This window comes from Dendrobates tinctorius, unplaced genomic scaffold, assembly GCF_039654945.1.
Source record: "Dendrobates tinctorius isolate UK_male_01 unplaced genomic scaffold, ASM3965494v1 ptg000033l, whole genome shotgun sequence".
Taxonomy (NCBI): domain Eukaryota; kingdom Metazoa; phylum Chordata; class Amphibia; order Anura; family Dendrobatidae; genus Dendrobates; species Dendrobates tinctorius.
The window spans coordinates 7,250,742-7,272,418 of record NW_027361701.1 but is presented as its reverse complement, the minus strand read 5'-3'; the positions used below and the strand labels follow the sequence as shown (position 1 = coordinate 7,272,418).

At 45.1% G+C, this 21,677-nt stretch overlaps 1 protein-coding gene across 1 annotated transcript in view; it reads right to left on the bottom strand.

The window, feature by feature from the left end:
- Nucleotides 1-21,677, bottom strand: part of CHADL (chondroadherin like) — a 564,691-nt gene that overhangs the window by 345,610 nt on the left and 197,404 nt on the right. The window contains exons 2-3 of the mRNA XM_073572981.1: nucleotides 13,447-13,572; nucleotides 2,059-2,219 (exon numbers count right to left, since the gene is read on the bottom strand). Coding sequence (XP_073429082.1) covers nucleotides 2,059-2,219; nucleotides 13,447-13,477 — 192 coding nt within the window. The 5' untranslated portion in view covers nucleotides 13,478-13,572. The remainder of the gene's footprint in view (nucleotides 1-2,058; nucleotides 2,220-13,446; nucleotides 13,573-21,677) is intronic.

Sequence of the window (21,677 nt, the reverse complement as noted above, 5' to 3'; positions counted from 1 at the left end):
TAGAGCATTAGAAATGGGGCCCATTATGTTTGGAGCATTATTTGGGCCCATAAGACAGTGGAGCTTCATCCATGGGGACCAACATATACTGTAGCATTATGTGGAGCTCATCATATACTGTTTCAAACATTATATGGGACCAATGATTCTGTATGGAGAAATAGATGGGCCTCGTCATGAGATGTAAAAAGTGAGGTATTTTTCATTGTACTATACCGCTATTTCTCTGCCGTATCGGAGCATGATGAGTTGTGGTATGTGTTAAAGGGGCGCTCTTTCGCCCAGGGCACATGAAAACCTGGAGCCAGCCCTCCCCCCCCACAGTTTGTAGCCAAATTACCCCCATTTTTCAGTGTGTAACTTGTAATATGAAGTTAATTAAGGTTGACAAGCTTAAGAAAGAAGAATTGATGCTTTTGGCATTCAAATGGGCACTGTAGGTGTGTTTCCTGTCCTCCTCTCACTGCCGACTTTTATTCCCCATTGACTTACATTGGGTTTCGTGTTTCGGGACGACCCCGACTTTTCCCTATAATCGGACGATCTTGCTCGACCCGACTTTTGGAAAAGTCGGGTTTCACGAAACGAAACGCGACCCTAAAAAACCAAAAGTCGCTCAACTCTAGTTGCCAGTTTATTTGACTGTTTCTGGACTCATAGCTCTGCACTGCTTCCGGACCCTTTTCTAGTTACTGCCAGCTCTGGTATGAACTGTGTCTTCCGATCTGCATTTTCCCACTGAGTGCTATGCCCTTTAAGACTTTGCCCGCAGCAGAGCTGCTAATAAACTATTCTTAAGAGCACCCTGTTTGCTGTTAACTTGAACTGCTGTGCACATGCTGCACCCATGTTTATGCATATACTGTAGATACTGACTCTGCCTGCAGCAGAGATGCAAAGGAACTTCTCCCTAAAAAACCAAAAGTCGCTCAACTCTAGTTGCCAGTTTATTTGACTGTTTCTGGACTCATAGCTCTGCACTGCTTCCGGACCCTTTTCTAGTTACTGCCAGCTCTGGTATGAACTGTGTCTTCCGATCTGCATTTTCCCACTGAGTGCTATGCCCTTTAAGACTTTGCCCGCAGCAGAGCTGCTAATAAACTATTCCTAAGAGCACCCTGTTTGCTGTTAACTTGAACTGCTGTGCACATGCTGCACCCATGTTTATGCATATACTGTAGATACTGACTCTGCCTGCAGCAGAGATGCAAAGGAACTTCTCCTGATATCACTTTATTTGCTGTGTTTTTGAATTTGCTGCCGCTTTGCACCTGTGTTTGTTTTGAATAATACAGACTTTACACTGCATTCTATTTCAGCTACCTTATTTGTCTCAAGCCAAGAGATTCCTGAGTGTACCACTATTATTGTTACAGATATCTGGATATACTCACCTGATCTCATGTCACATAAGGTACATGTCAGGCAGGTGTGTTACAGGTATTGCAGGATAATAAACTGTACGCCAAATTAGAAAAATGTGTATTCACCGTACAAGAGGTTCAGTTTCTGTGTTTCCTAGTGTCTGTTGCAGGTTTATGGATGGATCCTGATAAGTAGAAATGAGCGAATATTTCAATGTTCAGTTCAGATTATGATCGACAATTTTGCAATATTTGCCGATTTGTTCTTCGAATATGAGCATCCGAGCATTTTAGTGCTCGCTCATCTCAGGTAATATATTAAGTAGTGGTAGATCTGAGTGCAAAATCTTTATTAGTTATGCACTGGAAAAGTACTATTATCCATACCTGTATAGTCTGTTTTTACAAGCAATGCTAATACATTCAATTGTATGATGTCCTCGAGGAGTATTCCTTGGTCTAAATGTGATTTTACATATGTACGGTATATAAAAATATTTTATTTTTTTCAATAAACTTGTAAAGCTTCTACTGTACCATAGATCTTTTCTCATTCGTCTAGGATATGGTTTATCATAGATTGAATTGCTTCATACGTTTTTTCTGAATTGCTATGGATTACTATGGGACAAATTTTGATTATTGATACAGTAGGTCTTGCAAAAGCCTATTTTCACATAAAGTCTCTACTAACCTGTGGTAAGTCCGCTGGTATTTCAGTCAGGTTCTTCTTGGCACAGGTAACAAAAGTTTTGATATTGTCACAAATACACACCTGAGGACATGGATCCGAAAAAACTACACTTGTCAAAGACAATGCTAGAAAACAATGCAGTTGCAGCATTTTCATTATGCCTAGGAAATAAAATAACCATTAATTAAAATGTAACTGATATAATTTTATAATTAAAATTATAGCTTTTCATAACATATGTAATATCTGTGGAAAGCATCTACATCGCTTTAAAAGGAATAATTAAAGGAGTAGCTACAAATTTGCTGTAATTCATCTGGCAATAAAGGGAACCTGTCACTAGAGACATACTGCCTGAACCACGGGCAGCATGCATCACTGCCTGGTTGCAACATAATGCTAGGCTTGTGATGCTACCAGATGTCATTCTTATCAGCCTCTTGATAAACCTCTACTTGGGAAAACGCGCTGAGGCAATAACAAAAACACTACAGCGATAAATATCAAATACAAGTGCTTTTCACAAAATTAGAATATCATCAAAAAGTTAATTTATTTCAGTTCTTCAATACAAAAAGTGAATCTCATATATTATATAGAGTCATTACAAACAGAATGATCTACTTAAGTGTTTATTTTTGTTAATGTTGATGATTATGTGTTAATTAGTGCACCTTTGTTATCATCGTATATCTAGGCACATTTTTAACAAATTATTGGGCTTGTTTGTTTGAATCCTGGGCTATTTTGATGATCATCTGTTTGTCTGTTTATTATTGGGTATTGTTTTGTAGGTATTTTTTTTAAGGCATATCGAATGAAATTGGTTTTAAATGGGATTTTTCCAAAGTTACACAAACCTGTCACTAGAGTCATACTGCCTGAACCATGGGCAGCATGAATCAGTGCCTGGCTGCGTTATTGTAGACAAGCATGTTTTACTCTGAAATACCACAGTGTCTCACAGCAAACATATTTAGAAAAGCTGCCAAGGAACTGTGGCAGTCGCCACAGAGGTACTGCACCTTTTCCTAAGGTGTGGTGCCCCACCATCCAGGTAAGTTGGAGGCTCTTGACCACGCTCTAACACTCGCACCCCACACAATAGAGTAGTTCAGCAAAACCACATTGCGGCTCCTTGCTTAGAGAGAAGCAGAGCACCTTTGGTGGTTCCCTGCTTGGAACACTAAACGTGCTGGGAGGTGGGTGGAGTTTAGAATACATAAAAGAGCGGGATGGTTTAGGATAAGAGGTCAGTCAGAAGGAGAGTCTGAGAGAGGAAGCCACTCGGAGAGGAGTGGTGCAGCTACCTCAGTGATCTGAGCCAGCTGGCACGGGAAAGGAAAGAAGGAGAAAGACATTGAACCGAAACCTGAGCTTCCATAGGAGGGAAACACAAGTACGGAACGTAGGAGTGAAAGGGAACACAGAGGACATGGGTTAGAGGAAGAACCCTGCCTAGAAGTTCTAAGCGCAAGGCCGGGACCCGGTCCCCGAGGTTGTATGGACACTAATGGCTCTGCAGCAGACTCCGGTGGAGTAGTGGGCTGTAAATGCACTACTCCCATCTAAGACTTGAGGGCACAACAGCAACACAGATAGAGAGCCGGGACTGAGGAGTAGAGAGTCCCTGAAGCAGGCTACAGCTGTCTGCCGTACAAGTAGAATTCTAGGGAACATCTGTCAGGATGAACTCCAGTGTAACTCAGTACTAGGAGATCTTCACACTTAAAGGCGCTATAGAGTAGACGTTCAGAAAAGGCACATAAGTTGGCGGAGTGTTGGAAGGGAGCATTCCATCTTAGTAACAAAGTAACATAGTAACATAGTTATTAAGGTTGAAGGGAGACTTTAAGTCCATCTAGTTCAACCCATATCCTATCCTAACTTGCCCTAACATGTTGATCCAGAGGAAGGCAAAAAAACCCCATGTGGCAACAAGTAAGCTTCACATTGGGGAAAAAAATTCCTTCCTGACTCCACATACGGCAATCAGACTTGCTCCCTGGATCAACGCAATATTAAGGAAACTAGTATATATACCCTGTAATATTATACTTTTCAAGAAAGGCATCCAGTCCCTTCTTAAATTTTAGTAGGGAATCACTCATTACAACATCATATGGCAGAGAGTTCCATAGTCTCACTGCTCTTACAGTAAAGAATCTGCGTCTGTGAGTATGCTTAAACCTTCTTTCCTCCAGACGTAGAGGATGCCCCCTTGTCCCCTTCACAGGTCTAAGAGTAAAAAGATCATTAGAAAGCTCTTGGTATTGTCCCCGCATATATTTATACATTGTAATAAGATCACCCCTAAGCCTTCGATTCTCCAAACTAAATAACCCCAAATGTAATAACCTGTCTTGGTATTGCAGACCCCCTAGTTCCCTAATAACCTTGGTCGCTCTTCTCTGCACCCGCTCCAGTTCAGCTATGTCTTTCTTATACACCGGAGACCAGAACTGTACACAGTATTCTAAGTGTGGTCGCACTAGTGACTTATATAGAGGTAAAATTATGTTCTCCTCATGAGCATCTATGCCTCTTTTAATGCATCCCATTATTTTATTTGCCTTTGCAGCAGCTGCCTGACACTGGCCGCTAAATGTGAGTTTGTCGTCCACCCATACACCCAGGTCTTTTTCAGTGACTGTTTTGCCCAGTGTTTTACAATTAAGCACATAATTATACATCTTGTTCGTTCTACCCAAGTGCATGACCTTACATTTATCCCCATTAAAGCTCATTTTCCATTTATCAGCCCAAGCTTCTAGTTTACATAAATACTCCTGTAATATAAAATTGTCCTCCTCTGTATTGATTACCCTGCAGAGTTTAGTGTCATCTGCAAATATTGAAATTCTACTCTCTATGCCCCCTACAAGGTCATTAATAAATATGTTAAAAAGAAGTGGGCCCAAAACTGACCCCTGTGGTACCCCACTGCTAACCGTGACCCAGTCCAAGTGTGCTCCATTAATAACCACCCTTTGTTTCCTATCCCTGAGCCAGCTCTTAACCCACCTACACATATTTTCCCCTATCCCCATTGTTCTCATTTTATGTATCAACCTTTTGTGTGGCACCGTATCAAAAGCTTTTGAAAAGTCCATGTACACCACATTCCCTTGGTCCAGTCCGGAACTTACCTCTTCATAAAAGCTTATCAGATTACTCTGACAGGAACGGTCCCTTGTAAACCCATGTTGATATTGGGTCATGAGGTTATTCTTCTCCAGATACTCCAGTATAGTATCTCTTAGAAAACCCTCCAGGATTTTACCTACAGTTGAGGTTAAACTTACTGGCCTATAATTTCCAAGTTCAGTTTTTGTCCCCTTTTTGAATATTGGCACCACATTTGCTATACGCCAGTCCTGTGGTACAGACCCTGTTATTATGGAATCTTTAAAGATTAAAAATAATGGTCTATCTATGACTGTGCTTAATTCCTGCAGTACTCGGGGGTGTATCCCATCCGGGCCCGGGGATTTGTCAATTTTAGTGATTTTTAGACGCCGCCGTACTTCCTGCTGGGTTAAGCAGGTGACATTTAACAGAGAATTTTTATCCCCGATCATGTTATCCGTCATGGGATTTTCTTGTGTAAACACTGTTGAAAAAAAGTCATTTAGCATATTGGCTTTTTCCTCATCCTCATCCACCATTTCACCCAGACTATTTTTAAGGGGGCCAACACTATCATTTTTTAGTTTCTTACTATTTATGTAGTTAAAGAATATTTTGGTATTATTTTTACTTTCTCTGGCAATGAGTCTCTCTGTCTCAATCTTTGCTGTCTTGATTTGCTTTTTACAGAATTTATTTAATCTTCTGTATTTAGTTAATGCCTCATCACTACCTATTTGCTTTAATTCGCTAAATGCTTTATTTTTGTCCCTTATTGCACCCCTTACAGCTCTATTTAGCCATAGTGGTTTCTTCCTATTTCTCACATGTTTATTCCCATACGGTATATATTGTGTACAGGTCCTATTCAGGATGCTAATAAACGTCTCCCATTTTCTTTGTGTATTTTATGTCTCAGGATATCGTCCCAGTTAATTCCACCAAGATCATCTCTCATCCGTTGGAAATTTGCTTTCCTGAAGTTTAGTGTCCTTGTAACCCCTCTACTACACATCTTATTAAAGGATACATGAAAACTTATTAATTTGTGATCACTGTTACCCAAGTGACACCCAACCCTTACATTTGATATGCGGTCTGGCCTGTTGGTTAATATTAGGTCTAGCAGTGCCCCCCCTCTTGTTGGGTCCTGAACCAGTTGTGAAAGGTAATTGTCTCTCATAGTAGTCAAAAACCTATTACCTTTGCTGGAACTGCAGGTTTCTGTTCCCCAATGTATTTCAGGGTAGTTGAAGTCCCCCATAATAATGACTTCTCCTTGAGTGGCAGCTTCATCTATTTGCTTTATGAGGATATTCTCTGTTGCTTCCATTATTTTTGGAGACTTATAACAAACCCCTATCAGTAATTTATTATTTTCACCCCTCCCCTTATCTCTACCCACAGGGACTCTACATTTTCATTAGATTCATATATATTATCACGAAGGATGGGTTTTAAGGATGATTTTACATATAAACACACGCCTCCCCCTCGCTTATTTGTTCGGTCATTTCTGAACAGACTATAGCCCTGTAAATTAACCGCCCAGTCGTGGCTCTCGTCCAGCCATGTCTCAGATATCCCCACCATGTCATAATTATGTTGCAACAACATTAACTCCAATTCCTCCATTTTGTTGGCGAGGCTTCTGGCATTAGTATACATGCACTTTATGTATCTCTCTGTACCTCTATTCTTTCTTAAATTATTAACTGTTCTAACCCCACCCCCCATGCCACCCCCACCCCCAATGTCATTATTTGTGCCCAGGTCTCTAGCTGCACTGTCTTCCCCTCCTATAAAAGGAATACCCTCCCCCCCCGTCCCTAGTTTAAACACTCCTCCAACCTTCTAGCCATTTTCTCCCCCAACACAGCTGCACCCTCCCCATTGAGGTGCAACCCATCCCTAGCGTAGAGCCTGTAGCCAACTGAGAAGTCGGCCCAGTTCTGCAGGAACCCAAACCCCTCCTTCCTACACCAATTCCTGAGCCACTTATTAACCTCCCTAATCTCCCGTTGCCTCTCTGGCGTGGCACGTGGTACAGGAAGTATTTCCGAAAATACCACCTTGGAGGTCCTTGCTTTAAGCTTACAGCCTAATTCCCTGAAATCATCTTTAAGGACCTTCCACCTACCTCTAACTTTGTCATTTGTGCCAATGTGCACCATGACCGCTGGATCCTCACCAGCCCCTCCCAGTAATCTGTCAACCCGATCAGCGATGTGTCGGACTCGAGCGCCAGGTAGGCAGCACACCGTTCGACGATCTCTGTCTTTGTGACAGATTGCCCTATCTGTTCCCCTAATAATTGAGTCTCCCACTACCAGAACCTGTCTGGCCTGCCCTGCTCTCCTATTTCCCCCCTTACTGGAGCAGACACTCCTCCGGCTTTCAGAGGACATGCCTTGCTGCAGCAGTGCTACTCCTGCACTAACACTCCCCTCATCTGCCAACTTAGCAAACTTATTGGGGTGTGCCAGATCAGGACTAGCCTCCCTGGTGCTCTTCCCTCTACCCCGCCTTCTAACTGTCACCCAGCTAGCTGCTTCATTGTCCTGCAGCTCCAACCTAGCATCCCCCCCTCATCTATCCCATTGAGCGTCTGCTCAGTGAGCAGAAGACTCCTTTCCATATTGTCTATGGATCTCAGTGTTGCCAGCTGCACATTTAGATCCAGTATCTGGGCTTCCAAATGCACAACGTGCTCACATCTTGCACAGCAGTATGCACCCTCGACCGGCTGTTCAAGGATTTCATACATGCGGCAAGACGTGCACTGGATGGCATTGGCAATAGTGGAGCACATCCTAATGGGGATTGCACCAGACAATAAGATAAGCAAAAATAAATTTAAATAAAAAAAAAAAGTATTAATATAATAGCAATTCAGTAAGACCTCCCTTGGAAACTCCCTGAATCCAAAGTCACAGAATCTCAAGTCACACACTTACCACAGTTCGCACTTACGCTCAGGTCACACTCAGCTCGTTCACACTCGCTCAGGTAGAAGATTTAAAAGAGTTTTTTTTTTTTTTTTCCCCTTTCACCAGCACACCACCTTGCTGCTCAATGCACTTCCCTTCTTGCCTGGAGGTTGACTGAGTCCCTGACCTGGAGGTCATGGCACGGAAGCAGGCACTACAGACTGTGAGTAAAGCTTTGGATCTACATGCCCTGGTGTCCTCCATTCCTTCCTGCATCCGTCCACCTGGCACTGCTACATCCCCTGCACCAAACACTACACCATCTAAGTATCTCCACATCTACACTGCCCTGGGACAACAACCCTGCCTGTGGAGGGCTATAACATCATTGCTGCACCACACCATCTGTCCCGGAGGATCTGTCTGCTGCATCGACTTAACACCTCCCTTGCCGAACACCACAGGTGGCGTCACAAACTATTCATCTAACTACATTCCACCATTCACATCTTCCTATCACTTGGGCGCCCAGGGCCGCAGTCTGGGTCACCGCTGCTGTGACACATCCCACTGATACCGGCCCAGTACTGAGTACCCCAAGGCCCTGGGAGGGTGACCCAACTTGGCGTCACGAACAGGATGATGAGACCCGATGCCATCGGGTTCTGTGTGTCTGAGATTTGTTGGACTTAAAACTTTTGAGAATGTGCAGAAAACCCAATTTAATAGACTGTAAAATGAACATTAAAAATGGCCGTTGGCGTGGAGAAGAAGGGCGTGATGAGATGGGAGGTCCTAGGAAAAGACCGCAAACAGTCTTGGGCCTCCCCTGCCTGAATTACTATGTGACAGCAACATGGCCCACCCCCCGAGGGGTTCGTATACTGGCTTGGTATGGAGGCGCTGGAAGACGACGCCGCCCCAAGAAGGAGGGGCAGAATCCAGTGGCGGGAAAGGGACAAAGAGAGGAGGGAGAAGAACGGCAGAACGCCATGATAGAAAGAGAAAAGAAGACAGAAGAACGGGGGGAGGAGAAGCCCCTCGCCCCCAGGCCGCCTCTGTGGAGGCTACGACCGCTGATACACCCTTTGCAGTGGTCACCACCATCTCACAACCGATATTGCCATTGGATGAGTCCCGTCCGGAGGAGATATATGAGGGCTCTGGAGCAGAACGGAGAGCCGGGACTGCGTCCCCATCTGGACCGGGCACGGTTGCACTGGCCTCCACCGACGACCCCGGCCGAAACCGGCCTTGCCCCTGCCCGAATCCAACTGCGGTGCTTCCCATCAACAACTCCGGGAGTTGTGGCTGCCCCTGTCCACTACCAGGTGCCGGGACTGGAACCTTGCCTGGAGGCATAAGGTACGACCACCGCCCCCGACCTGACCCTAGTCTGGGAACGGAACCCACAAATAGAAATGGCCCAATTGACCTCCGCCGGCAGCCCCAGGCTGCAGTGCTGCCAGCCGAGGTCCCGATGGACACTGAAGAATCGGATTCCAAGGAACCAGCGACAGCGCCGGCTGAGTCACCGACAGCAGCAGAAGTGCCATCGGTGGTAGCGGATATGCCGTCCCCGCAGGCAGTAGATGTTTCCATTGCCCTTTCAATTACCCCAACCAGTCCCTATCTCTCCCTGTGGGAGGCGGAGTACATGCGCTTAGCAAGCAACCAGCAACAGGATGAAGACACCCAAAGTATCACATCTGGTAGCAATTCCCAGTCATCAGCTTCCAGAACCCCAGGAGGGGACCATCACTAGTAACCTGCAGTAAAATAACTCTCGTTACCCAGGAGGGTATTTGCACAGTTGTGCTTTGTTTTTCCATTATGTTTTAGTTTTGTTTTTCCAGTGTTGCCCTGTTTTGTTGGCAGCCTTTTCCATTTGAACTAAGGAGATCATGAACGTTGAATGGTCCAGAACTGCAGTTGTAAATAGTTTGCACCTCTTTAGGTGCCCTCTCTTGGTTTTACATAGGACACATTGCGAAGATAACGTCTACCTCATTTGGAGCATGACTCCAATCAAAGGACACTGCAAGAGATCCCGGCTGGGAGGAGTGTCCAGCACTTACAAGAATTATTGAAAAGTTTAATGTGAAGTATTTGATAATGATGTGTCTTATGTAAATGGCTTTTATATATATAGAATGTTTAAATAAAGAGATAAGAGATTTGGATAGAGAATAATTAAGAATTGAAAATGTAGATGATGAACCAGGCACCACGGTTGTCACTCAGAGTTAAGAGAAAAGAAATGTGTTGATGAAGAATACTGAAGTGGTAGTGAGTAACAGACAATAGCACTTTGAATTAAGTATTGTATAGAAAATTGCACTTTTGACTTAAGATTTTAGATCGTTAATTAAGAATTGTTTGCAATGTTCAAGAATGAGTGCCTCTCACATTGGGAAGTTTAGTATAAGAAATGTTTATTCAGCATTACAAAAATTTGTAAGTTCCTGTATTGTCAACTTTGTTTACCTTGCAGCCCGCGGACGTGCTGTGTTTAACGGGGGGGTATGTGGTGCCCCTGAGGCTCAGTTGTCACAGAGGTACTGCACCTTTTCCTAAGGTGTGGTGCCCCAAAATCCAAGTAAGTTGGAGGCTCCTGACCACGCTCCAACACTCGCACCCAACACAATAGAGTAGTTCAGCAAAACCACATTGCGGCTCCTTGCTTAGAGAGAAGCAGAGCACCTTTGGTGGTTCCCTGCTTGGAACACTAAACGTGCTGGGAGGTGGGTGGAGTTTAGAATACATAAAAGAGTGGGATGGTTTAGGACTAGAGGTCAGTCAGAAGGAGAGTCTGAGAAAGGAAGCCACTCAGAGAGGAGTGGGGATCCCTGGAAGAGAGATGGAAGAAGGAGTGCTGCAGCTACCTCAGTGATCTGAGCAGGCTGGCACAGGAAAGGAAAGAAGGAGAAAGACATTGAACCAAAGCCTGAGCATCCATGGGATGGAAAGACAAGTACGGAACGTAGGAGTGAAAGGGAACACAGAGGTCGTGGGTTAGAGGAAGAACCCTGCCTAGAAGTTCTAAGCGCAAGGCCGAGGCCTGGTCCCCGAGGTTGTATGGACACTAATGGTTCTGCAGCAGACACCTGTGGAGTAGTGGGCTGTAAATGCCCTACTCTCATCTAAGACTTGAGGGCACAACAGCAACACAGATAGAGAGCCGGGACTGAGGAGTAGAGAGTCCCCGAAGCAGGCTACAGCTGTCTGCCGTACAAGTAGAGTTCTTGGGAACATCTGTCAGGAGGAACTCCAATGTAACTCAGTACTAGGAGATCTTCACACTTAAAGGCGCTATAGAGGAGACGTTCAGAAAAGGCACAAAGGTTGGCGGAGTGTATGAAGGGAGCATTCCATCTTACCTGAAGGTTGCTTGATTCCCTGACCCGGAGGACATGGCACGGAAGCGGGCACTGCAGACTTTGAGTAAAGCTTTGGAACTACCTACACTGGTGTCCTCCATTCCTTCCTGTGTTCGTCCGCCTGGCACTGCTACATCCCCTTCGCCAAACACTGCACCATCTAAGTGTCTCCACATCTACACTGCCCTGGGACAACAGCCCTGCCTGTGGAGGGCTATAACATCATTGCTGCACCACACCATCTGTCCCGGAGAATCTGTCTACAGCGTCGGCTTAACACCTCTCTTGCCGAACACCACAGGTGGCGTCACGAATTATTCATCTAACTACCTTCCACCATTCACATCTTCCTATCACTTGGGCGCCCAGGGCCATGGTCAGGGTCACCGCTGCTGTGACACATCCCACTGATACCTGTTTGGTACGAGTACCCCACGGCCCTGGGAGGGCGACCCAGAATTATAGGGAGAGATTTGTCAATCAACTGAAGCCGGGTGGGAAGAAGCTGGCAAAGGCTGTGTGGTCATATTTAGGTCTCTCTTTACAGCCTCTGCCAACTTTTCAAACTATGTTTTCTCTGAAATGTCACAGCATTTCATAGTAAAACACATACCTGGATACATTTGTGCAGCCATACTCTGATTTATGTTGTCTATAGTTTGGGTAGAATGAATTTAGTGACAGGATCCCTATAATCAGATGCAACATAAACTAGATGGAATACTGGAAGCAAGCATCTGGAAGGCTGAGTATAATCTTGTTCTAAAAATTAGTAAAACAACAAGTGACATATCATGGAGGGCTAGTAGAGGGACATGTGGTGAACCAGGCTGTGTGCATTTCTGCTGGAAAGCAGCTCAATCGAGCTTATTTGGATCCAACTTTGCTCTCAAGCAAGGAAAACTTTGGGCCTCATGAAGGAGATGAAGAAGACGAGGGAAAAAAGGAGTCCTCTAAAGATTGCAAAAGTCTTCCCTGCTTCCAAAAATACGCAAGATGGCATTGGCATAAGAGACCAGCAGAATGCTTCCTCTGCGAGTGAGGCCTCCAAGAGCCATTCACCTATGTTAGGGAACAGCTTCTCCTCTTTTTACCTTTTACTTAGAAGCTTTCACTGAATCGGCACCCTCTGACTTTCTGTCACATGCACCAGAACAGGACATAATTGATCTAATATCACCAAGCATTTCTTAGACTTTACACCAGATCCTAATCTATCATCCAATAGCCCTATTACAGAGGACATAATGAGAATATGCCTTACATAGCTGAACGTCTCAGTACAAAGAGTCCTACACCATGCCTTTACCAAAATTCAGAGGAAAGTGAACTCTCTGGGAGAAGAAACTTATAACATTCCTGTCTTGGATCCGGGCTTTGCTTCCCTCACCCTGGTTTGGTAGACTTTCTTGTTCTCCACGTCAGGCTTTGTAAGTGCACTGGCATGCTCCTATGTGTTTATTTTCTAGGCCTATATAAGGCCTCCCAAGACACACACCTGGTATTGGTATTAGACTAAAAGACATACTAGAAAAAGACATACTAGAAAGTCCTGTCTATGCACAATTCCTGTCCAGTCTCCAAGACACCTGTGGTTTCCAGTTAACTGGCTAGACTCTCCTGGATGCCTCCTATCTGCCTGCGGCTTCCATGGTTTTCAGACTTTCTTGTTACTTCAGAGTTGTCTTCTATCTGCTCCCTGTCTTGTAGGACCTCTGTTGTGTGCTCCCTGGTTTCCAGTATGACTCCTAGTTGTCTGCGGCTTCCATGGTATTTAGACTTTCTTGTTACTCCAGATTTTTGTATGCTTCCTGTCTGCGGTTTCCATGTTACCTCTTGTCGGCCTGTAGCTCTTCAATAACTCTGCAGTCTGCCAAAGGTCTTCAGTAACTATACAATATGTGTGACAACAGTGGGTGTGGACCCACTGCACCACTGGTTGGGCTTACCTTGAAGGGGTGTAACTAAGAGACTACTCATTCTTCACTAGAACCTCTGACGGGGAGGATGGGCTTGGGCTGTTAGTGTAGTCACCAGGTGCCACTCTAGAGCAGTCCAGACCTGCAGCAACTGACCTGTGGATCAAAGCAGAAATATGAGGATCAGAGGATGAAGACTGAGATGTGGCCACACAGTGTAAGGGAAAGGCTGGCAGCACAGGTTCAAAATGCAAAGCAATATATACATATTGAGTCTGATAGAAAACAATACTGAGAGAAGGCAACACGTCCAACAAGTCCAATATCTGAACAGTTTTTATACCTCAGAGGGAAAATAGTATTATAACATACGGTAGGTGAATCTCTCAGTGAGGCGCTCCACAAATAAGTACAATGAATTAGAAAATATATAAATGATAAAATGTAAATGCTTAATTCTAATTCAGTGGAGTATGATACCAAAAATGGGGACTTTGTATGTATTAAATCACAGACCAGTCTCTCAGTAAGGCTAGGTTCACATTTGCAATTGTGTGAGCAGCGTATCATCTGCATGCGCAAACGCATGCAAAAATACATGCAAACCCATGCAAACGCAGCGTTTTTTATCCTCATCTTACGCAAGATGCCAAAAGAACGCTGTGTGCATGCATTAGTAGGTGTTTTTGCATGCGTTTGTGGTTTTTATGCACTTGTGTTTGATATTCCCAATGCTTTGCCAAGAGAGAAGACTGAGAGGAGACTTAATAGCTGTCTACAAATATCTAAAGGGCTGTCACATTGTAGAAGGATCAACTTTATTCTCATTTGCACAAGGAAAGACTAGAAGCAATGGGATGAAACTGAATGGGAGGAGACACAGATTAGATATTAGAAAAAACTTTTTGACAGTTAGAGTGATCAATGAGTGGAACAGGCTGCCACGAGAAGTGGTGAGTTCTCCTTCAATGGAAGTCTTCAAACAGAGGTTGGACAGACATCTGACTGGGATGATTTAGCGAATCCTGCTTTGAGCAGGGGGTTGGACCAGATGGCCCAGGAGGTCCCTTCCAACTCTACGATTCTATGATTCTATGATTCTACAATTGCCTTGACACCAGATGACACTATGGGCGTGTCTCATGGGATTTCTATATATAGACATACTGCACTGATGAAATTCTAGTCTTTTGATGCTGTTTTTAGCTGAAAGATGGATCTTATTAGCAAAGAGTGCTTCATGCTTAATCTGGATTTGTCTTTGAAATTTGCTCATGCCTTTGCTTTGGCTTGTCAAGAACAAAGAAGAAGAGAAAGACAGAGAAGACGTCATCATCTGTATTGGCAACACCCCATTGTAGAAGTCCGAGGGAGCCGTGGAGCCTACCACTCATTGTACACTGAGCTGTGTGAAAACCCGGAGAAGTTTTTTGATTACACAAGAATGTCACATCACAGCTTCCATGACTTGCTGCAACATGTCAGAGGATCCATCAGGAGGCAGGACACACAGCTCCGTCGAGCATTTCCTGCTGAGGAACGTCTATTGGTCACCCTGAGGTACTGTATGTAGTGTTGAAAAAGAAATACTTCCCCTGACGAAGCTGCGGCTAGCAGCGATACGCGTGGGGCTCCCCACATCACTTTTGTCCTGGGACCATTGCTGCTTTTGTCCTGACGTCCCTGATGTTCTGACATGGATTGCTCTGTTTGGTGACTTGCTGGCTATTTGAGCCTTCATTTATCTATTGGCGTTATCTCTATTGCAGTTTACTTTTGTTTCTGCACGTTAGGGAGAACTCCCTTTGCTTTAGGGACTTCTTTCCAAACATACATTTTCTTTCCCATAGCACTCTATGGGCATTCTGATGCTTTATACAAGGTTCCTCTCCTCACAGCCCCCTGGGGATGCCCAGGTTGGCATTATACTCATGCATTAGGAGACTGTTTATATGCACTGCTATTTTCTAGAGATCGTTGTCATGGTTTATTCAGAATGCTGGGCAGGCGGTGTAGGGGTTAATTGGTAGAGCCTCCTTCTGGGTCTGGGGAGGGTTTTTATAGCTTCAGGTGAGGACCCTCCCCTGTCATTTATACTTCTAGTTTGAGTGTGCCCGACCCTGCTCCGTTTGTGCTCTCACCTGTCCTGGTACGATTGCTTGGTGTATGATCTGGTTTGGCCTTGGTTTACGTCTCTTGGATTCTGATTTTGTACTTGTGTGTCCGTCCCGTGTATGACCCTGGCTTTGTCCTGACCTCCCCTCTGATCACCCCTCTGGTACTTCTGTCTCCATCTCGTGTATGACCTCTGCTACGCCTGACTATTCTCTGACTCATGATTCTGTACCTCGTTTGCCCATACTATGTATGACCTCCGTTTTGCCCGACTCTGAGTTTTCTACTATCTCTGAAAGCAGGACGCTAAACCCCGCCCCCTTGCTGTCACATGACCGTAGGTCCTGTGCCTGCTTGCTAAAGCTTCAGCGTTCAGGTCCTGTGCATCTGTACTTTCCAGCTATTCCTGTCCCCGGGGCCCCTACAGTACGGTTGAGTCCCTGTTCAGCGGAGGCTGCACGCCAGCGCTGTCAGGAGCCTGATAATCGTTTTCCCACATGTATATACCTTTTCTACGTGGTATTGTATTTTGACATATTGTTGTTCCATGGGACTTATAGTTCTGTGTTTCGTCCTTTTTTAAATGATTTTATCGTGGTCTTTTTGTCTACCAATATATCTATACACATATTTGTATGTACTGTATATATGTCTATTTTTGGGTGCGCGCCTATATATGCATGGATCTTTTTCTCTTCTTCATTGCATGCTACTCTCTGTGCATTGTTCAGCACCCCTGTACATATTAGATTCTATTTTATATATACCCTTAAGTAGTGCTCCCTATTTCTTTAATCTTCTGAAAAAGAAACTCCTGTCACAAATAACCCTAACCCTATCCCTAACCCTAAGCAGTGTACTGATTTTTGTTTCTCATTTTCTTTTCCGCAGATTCCTGGCTACTGGAGAGACATTATTATCCTTACATTTCCAATTCAGGATTGGAGTATTCACACTTTCTGGGATTGTTGGTATAACATGCCGTACTTTATGTGAGGTTTTGCACCATGAATTCCTCCCCCAACCCACAACTGAACTATGGATGGAAAATGCTGCCAAATTCATGGAAATGTGTAATTTTCCCAACTGTTTGGGGGCTGTGGATGGCAAACATATTAGGATTGAGAAACCTGCTGACAGTGTATCAGAGTATTACAATTATAAAAAAAATACTTTTCTATAGTCTTAATGGGTATTGCAGATGCTGAGTGTAGATTTGTTGCCGTGGACATTGGGTCGTTTGGACGAGAAAATGAATCACAGACGTTCAAAAACTCTGACATGGGCCAACATCTGTATGGGAATAATTTTAATTTTCCGCAGCCACGACCTCTTCCCAACACTTACAGACCACCAATGCCTTTTGTTGTTGTTGGGGATGAGGCGTTCCAAATGTGTGCCAACCTCATCAAACCATACTCAAGTCGTAACTTGAACCACACAAAAACGATTGTTAACTACAGATTAACAAGGGCATGAAGAACTGTTGAGTGCGCCTTTGGATTCCTGATGTCAAAATGGCGCATTTTGGGAAAATCCATTAATCTTAAAATTGACACTATTGACCAGGCTGATTTTTGGCTGTCACTATTGACCAGGCTGTCTATTAGAATCACTGCACACATATACTTAAGGAGTATTTGCTTATTAGTGAAATTTATTGAAAACAAGTGCTCTTATAGTGATTGCGACAGAATGACGTTTCGGTCATTCAAGACCTTGATCACATACGTCGCCTTGAACAATGTAGTGGTTCATGAAGGATGTGGTCCTTATGATCAAAATAGGGACAGCGAGTATGCCCGTAGTAGTTCTGAACTAAGGGCTGTCCTGAATTAGGTAATGGTCACTTATGCCTTTAGGTTAGCCAGGGTCAGAGCGGTCGCTCTATGTGGGGTGGTGGCGAGACGGTGGAGTGTGTTAACATTCAGTTGTAGCAAGGAGGAGTGACCATTCTGCATCATTCTGTCGCAATCACTATAAGAGCACTTGTTTTCAATAAATTTCACTAATAAGCAAATACTCCTTAAGTGTATGTGTGCAGTGATTCTAATAGACATTTATGTGGGACTCATGAGCCTCCTTCACTAGCACCATACCCCCGTACCTATCGTGTGCTAGCCATTGAATCTCATACTATTGACCAGGTTGAAAAGGCATGTGTGGGTCTTCACAACTACATCGTGGCTAAACATTGACCCAACCTGGAGGAACCTGCTACTATCACAATGCAGGATTACCACACTCACCCTATGAGGACTACAGTGGCAGTTGCCCAAACAAGAGATAAATTTGCTGCCTACTTTGTGTCTGATATTGGACGTGTGGCTTAGCAAGATGAAATGGTGTAAGTGAAATGTACCTGTTATGTTTGATTACTTAACACCTTTCCAAAACCCCTTGAGTACACCCGTTACTACACGCATGTTTAAATAAAGACATAGAAAAAGACAGAGACAGTGATTGTGAACCAAAAAAAGGGTTTATTAACAAAACTCAAAACAATGTTTATTTCATCATTAATAAATTTTTGAAAAATAATTAATGTCTGTAATGTCTGCTTCTTGTTCTGCCCAATGGTGTGACATTTTGGAAATGGGGGATGTTGGGCTGGGATGATTGGCTAGGAGTGGTTGGGGAAGTGGTTACAGGGGAAGTGACAGATACTTGGAGGAGTGGGTCAGACACCTTGGAAGCAGATGAAACATTGGGGGAAGAGGACACATTAGGAGAGGCAAACAAAGTGGAAGAAATTGACAAATTGGAAGGGACAGAAGGAGCATAAGGTGGGGACACACTTGGAAACGGAGAATCAGGGACAGTTGAGGTTTGAGGTGGCAGGACAGGTGAGCGATGAGGTGGTAGGACAGGTGAGTGTTGAGGTGGGAGGACAGGTTGAGGGTTGAGGTGGTGGGTTGGATTTCTTCAAAGTTTTTTTGACGTGAGGTTTTGCTGGATCTTAGCCATTTTGCTTGGCTCCGGTCCTGGGGTGCTTCACTTGGCTGAGATGTAGATGGCATGTCTGCATGGTGGCACTTGGCTGAGATGTAGATGGCATGTCTGCATGGTGGCACTTGCACTCAGCTGTGTGGTGAAGCTGGGTACTGTCCTAATGTCCAGTGGTGGTGGAAACGTCACTTGCGCTGGTTGAGTCGACGGGTATCCTAGTCATTGTGAGGTAAGACAACACAAAAGATACGTTCGCTGAGCAAGTGCAGGCCTCAGAAACGCAAGCTGTCAGTGATATTTGTATTTTCTCAGCCTTTGAGCAGCACCACTTCGAACCCGAATCTCCTCTCTCAAGTCCTTGTTGAAGCGATACTTCATCGAACCCAAACAGACTTTTATACTCTTCGCTGTGAAGGGGAAAAATGAAAAAGAAAAAAATTGCTAAACAATGCACATACATTATCAGGTTCACTGCCGCATCAGACCACATTGAAATACTTACAAAAATCCTTTCTGGAATGTGGTGTGGCATGGTCCCAATCATCCAGCAGCGATCTTGCCACTTCTTCCCAGAGTCATATAATCAAGACTGCGTCGGAATGGTTCTGATCACGGGGGTCCCACAACGCTGCTCGCTCTTGCACTGATTGAATAAGTGTCATTATCGATCTCTGGTTTGCGATCACGTTGTGGAACCTATAGAAAAAATGGAAAAAAAAATTGGTAAGTAAAAATGACAAAAAATTAAATTACAACTCTGATAATGAATACTTACACTCAGTCTTTCCTCCTGAGACACATGGGCCCGACGACTCTGGGAAGATTCATTTCTCCGTGACTGCTGCTGCTCTTCCCTGTCAGATACCTGTAAAGAAAATACATGATTCACATGTATACTAATAACAGTCAATACATACCAAACAGTATATGTGCTTACATAATCACTGTCATGTCCACCCTGGGATGATTCACTTGAGGACATGTTGTAATCGCAGGCAGCAGTCAAGTGAAACACCACAGAAAAAAGAGAAGAAAAATTAAACTTATTAAGAGCCAAAAAAAAGACACCAATACTTACATTACAGGCAGTAATCCAACAGCGCAGCAGTCAGGCAGCACAGCAACAGGGACGGCAGCACCAGCAGGACAGGAGCAGAAGGACCGGAGCAGCAGGACCAGAGCAGAAGGACCAGAGCAGAAGGACAGGAGACAGCAGCGTAGCTACCAGGGGGGCAGAGGGGGCGGTGGCCCCGGGCCCTGCGCTCTGAGGTGGCCCACTCGGAGCTACACTACTAGCTGTATCGGCGTGCGCAGAACATCGATACAGTTACATTCTGCGGCAGAGCAAGGAGAATTGATCTCCCTGCTCTGCCGCTATGGGCCCCTGAGCAGGCAGGCGGGCCCGGGTGCCAGCAGTGGGTCCCCACCTCACAGCCAGCAATGATGTTGCTGGGCTATTCTGTGCGCACAGGACCTGTGATGAGGTCACAGGAGGGGCGAAGTCAGGGGTCACATGATCAGGGGCCTCACTTGAAAGACTCTGCTGTGCTGGTTGTCATGGTGCTGGATGAGGGGAAGTTTCTGTCTGGGGTCAGGAGGGGTTTACAGTGTGGATGTAGCAGAGCTGTGTGTACGAGGTGTACGGAGTGGAGCCGTGTGTGTATGAGGTGTGCAGAGCGGAGCCGTGTGTGTATGGGGTGTGCAGAGCGGAGCCGTGTGTGTGTATGGGGTGAGCGGAGCCGTTTGTGTATGAGGTGTACGGAGCAGAGTCACGTGTGTACGGAGCGGACCCGCGTGTGTATGTTATGTGGAGCGGAGCCATGTGTGTACAAGGTGTATGGAGCGGAGCTGCGTGTGTATGGGGTGTGCGGAGCGGCGCCGTGTGTTTATGGTGTGTGCGGTTCTGTATGTGTACAAGGTGTATGGAGCAGAGCCATGTGTACGGGCTGTACGGAGCGGAGCCATGTGTGTGCAAGGTGTACGGAGCGGGGCCATGTGTGTACAAAGCATACGAAGCGGAACCGTGCGTGTATGAGGTGTGCAGAGCCGTGCGTGTTCAAGGTGTATGGTGGAGAGCATTCATACCTAACAAACATCCCAGATCCAGCAGGACATTCCCGATTTTGAGAGTCTGCCCAGCTGTCCCGGCCAGGAACTTACTTTCCCCCAGACACAGGAGTACACGGCGGAGCCCCGAGGAGCACTTTAAAATTCGCACGTAACGTTCCACTTGAAGTGCTGTGCTGGAAGTGGAAGTGAGGTAATTTCGGGAGAAGATTGTGACGGAACCATGAAGGTAATTCAGGGAATGCTTCAGATCCATCACCATGTCCTCTGACAGCACGGACAGTGGGATTGCCTTGGAATCGGGGATGCCGGCCATGTGAGCGGATCATGATATGTCCTGCATCGGGAGGCTCAGGTGGGCATTACAATGGGAGCCAGGCTGCTTTAGTATATTCTCTAAATTCTCTCTGTTTCTTTCTTTCTCTGTTCTTTGTCTCTCTCTGTTTCTATATGCGATGGGGCATGCTGCATTATACTACAGTCTGCCTATAGGAGATGGGGGGCTGCCTTATACTACAGTCTGCCTATAGGGGATGGGGAGGCTGCCTTATACTACAGTCTGCCTATGGAGGGAGTGCTGCCTTATATTACAGTCTGCTTATGGAGGGCTGCAATATACAATTAGTCTGCCTATGGGGGGGCTGCATTATACTGTAGAGACTGCCTATGGGGGCTGCATTATACTATATTGAGGACTATCTGGTGTATTATACTATATGGAGGCTATCTAGGGGGCCTTCATACAATGTGGAGATTACAGTGAGGGGGCCATCATACAGTGTTGGAGCCATCATTGGGGGATATTAAGGGGTCAGTATGTATACAGTGAGGGGGCATTATACTGTGTATAGGGGAGCTGTATGGGGGGAGACTCAGGACATTATTAAATCTAAAGTGGGCACTTATTGTTATAGGGGAACTCAGGTTACTGTGACTGTCAAAGGGGTACACACAGGGCATTATTACATTCTAGGGGGCAAAATGTGGGCCCTGTTTTCTGGGGCACTTGCACCCGGCATTACTATATTATAGAGGGATGCTTTAGAATTTAGAGGTCACACAGAACCACACAATAGGTGCAGTAATAGGGACACACAGCAGCAGCTGGTCAGCATTGGGGTATCGGTAGG